Source organism: Sinocyclocheilus rhinocerous, unplaced genomic scaffold (genome assembly GCF_001515625.1).
Source record: "Sinocyclocheilus rhinocerous isolate Xijiao unplaced genomic scaffold, SAMN03320098_v1.1 scaffold662, whole genome shotgun sequence".
Classification (NCBI taxonomy): domain Eukaryota; kingdom Metazoa; phylum Chordata; class Actinopteri; order Cypriniformes; family Cyprinidae; genus Sinocyclocheilus; species Sinocyclocheilus rhinocerous.
The window spans coordinates 847,428-850,408 of record NW_015639782.1 but is presented as its reverse complement, the minus strand read 5'-3'; the positions used below and the strand labels follow the sequence as shown (position 1 = coordinate 850,408).

General features: G+C 44.1%; 1 protein-coding gene across 1 annotated transcript in view; it reads right to left on the bottom strand.

The window, feature by feature from the left end:
- Positions 1-1,024: 1,024 nt before the first annotated feature.
- The window catches only part of LOC107752041 (teneurin-2-like), a 219,766-nt gene continuing 217,809 nt past the window's right edge, over positions 1,025-2,981 (bottom strand). Inside the window, exons 7-8 of the mRNA XM_016567891.1 lie at positions 1,578-1,815; positions 1,025-1,049 (exon numbers count right to left, since the gene is read on the bottom strand). Coding sequence (XP_016423377.1) covers positions 1,025-1,049; positions 1,578-1,815 — 263 coding nt within the window. The remainder of the gene's footprint in view (positions 1,050-1,577; positions 1,816-2,981) is intronic.

Below are 2,981 nucleotides of genomic sequence, written 5' to 3'. Positions count from 1 at the left end.
GAAACATCTTCTGGGTAAATTATGATCAGGAAGGTGCCAATGGGCGTGTCCACATAATCAGCAGCACAAAGACGCCAATCAAACACAGCAGACAATTAACGCCGGAGGTCACGGGCATATTGGCAGTGTATGTGTGCATCACAGGGTGACCCTGAACTGAACAAAACCTTGTCACTCTCCAGTCCTGTACACAGCAGTCCCAAAGCATTCATGTCTGAGTGCTGGATGGCCCATGCTGACATACAGGACAGCCTATCAGCCCTGCTTTAATTATAGCCAGTCAGGAACCTGCACTTCCAACAGGCCTAAGACCTGTCCTGGTGAATTAAGCATGCAGCCTGGCCTCATGAATAGTGCATGCAGGTATGCTGCTTCTCTGATCTGGGAACAGAGGAGGTGACCCTCAGCCCAGCAGGAGAAACATACAGAGAAAGAAAGAGAGAGAGAGTGTGAATGAGAAAGCTGAGGCACAGGGGTGAGTGAATGTGTACACATGAGAGACAAAGCATTTGAGGGAACTATGAATGTTAATACTCTAAAATCTGCACATACATAATACAGTGTGCATGTGTGATCTGTAAGCACACACTACTGTATGTTTGTTTCAAAATTTATTGAGCATGAAAGTCACATACCATAATACTACATATTTTGTAAGCACAGAAATAGAGAGACATAGGTCGAAATGACTACCCTAATATACACTACCATTCAAAAGTTCAAGAAAAGAATTCAGCAAGGACACATTTATAAATACTAAGTACATCTATCTATCTATCTATCTATCTATCTATCTATCTATCTTTTTTACTGCATTTTCAATCCAATAAAAGCAGCTTTGGAGAACATACATAAGAGAGCAGGGAGCAGTTGTGGGTTTGGTGCCTTGCTCAAGGGTCTCACCTCAGTCGTGGTATTGAGGGTGGAAGAGAGTGCTGGTTATTCACTCCCCCCACCGACAATTCCTGCTGGACCTGAGACTCGAACCCACAACCTTCGAGTTACAAGTCAGACACTCTAACCATTAGGCCACAACTACTTGAATGGCCCTAATTAAATGCAGAAAAATAGGTACAATTTTTTTTCAAATGACTAGACCTGTCAAAATACCTAAATTGCTTCCACCCAACTAATAACACTCCTAGAATTTTAATAAAAACAACTTTTTGGATTGAGACAAATTTCTGTCACATCGCACTCAATAATCTTGCTCCCTGGGGGGCACAAATATATTTTGTCAGAATTAGGATATAACCTGCTATTTCAATGCTCCTTTCTGCGAGAAAACTGCAATTTATTTCCATTTATACAACAGTTATATTCTGTTCTGGAATCTGACTGGAAACAGTGTTTCAAGAGTGCTGAGATAAAATAAATAAATAAAAAAATACTTATTGTGTCTATTATTACTCATGTTGTGTCTAAAATTTAAGTTTCTCATTGTTAATTCTTAATTATTAGTTATGCTTAATTACACAGGGGTGCGTTTCCCAAAAGCATTGTTAGCCAACTATGGTCGCAATTTGCTTTTGGGAAACGCAACCCAGATGTGTTGTGTGCAAAAAGTGACCACTGACCTGGTCTCCAACGGGACGTTGCTGTTGAGCACCCAGCTGTCCTGCAGCTGCACTGACTCGGGTGTGGTGGGCCCTTCGCCCGGGGCGGACGGAGGGGCGTGGATGGGGTTGCGTCGGCCGCTCAGTGTGTTGCGGTTGAGAGAGTTGGCAGAGGACTGGTGGTGCGACAGCATCTGGTGGTTGTGCGGTGGAGGGATGGGCGGCCGCAGGGTGGACTGGCTGTGATGGTTTGGAGCTCCTGGGGAAAAATGATTGAAAAACCCTTTTATCAGACTGTCAATCAATTATCAGTTGGCAATGTCAAAAAGTGTGTTAAGCGATGCAGGAAATGCGAATGGAATAACGGCACTGTGAGGGTGAAGTGTAATCAGAATAAACATCAAATCAGGGACGAAAGGACGCTCTCAGTGATGACAGCCTGCCAAAGCTGTTTGTGTTGTTATTCTTTCTTTCCGAATTCACATGTAGATGTTCCGAGGCGGCAGGAAGCCCCTAAAACACTCAACCACCCAGCTTGTTAAGACGCTTGTCAGACAGGAAACTCCTGTCTTCTCTTTTTAAGCTGCGCTGGCGTTGTTGGATGCTGTGTTTTCGTACCTCATGAAGCAGCATTAATTGACGTTGTTTGGCTCAGTGTGATCTTTAATGCAGCTTGAATTCAGTGCATGAATCTGCAGGAAGCACCGGCTCTGTTTGACTCTTTTACCACAAAACACTTTGTACATGGACACGACTGTGGTGTGAGGCTCTTCACTTCAGGGTTGCTTTGTAAGAGGTAACCCTGTGGTGCTTGGAAACGTCTGGCATGTAATTTTAAAGCATAAAAGAAAACAAATCTCTCTATCATGTTACATTTATTACTCTTATCTATCAAAGGAAAACCGAAAGAGAGAGCGGGGAGGAGGCCAGACAAGAAGCATCAAACATGCTCCTAATAATGTTTTCCCATGAAACACGGAATAATGCAATAAAGATGAACCTCCCAATCCAAGTTTTCTCCCCACCAGCACTCAAAACCATTTCCATTTTCTCAGCCTGCCCATCTCATGCTTGTTGATCCATGACAGTTGCCTGAGAGCGAGCTCCACAGCCCGATCCCCCGTCTATTGCTGTCAGGACTCTGATCAGTACGAGCAGATGGGAACCAGGCCTACGAAGAGACTCACATGCTTACTACTAGGGCTGCACGATAAATCGCATGCGATATTTAATGCGCATCTTGTCAGTAAAGCCGCTTCTGTAATCAGCGGTAAATCTCCATCACGTGCGGGCTTTCACATTGAGCAGCATTTACTACACAGAGCCGTTGTTCACTGGCAAGCTGCGCAAAACCACATTCATAATCGTGCGATTTTTTGCGCAGCTTGCCAGTGAACAACGGCTCTGTGTAGTAAATGCTGCTCA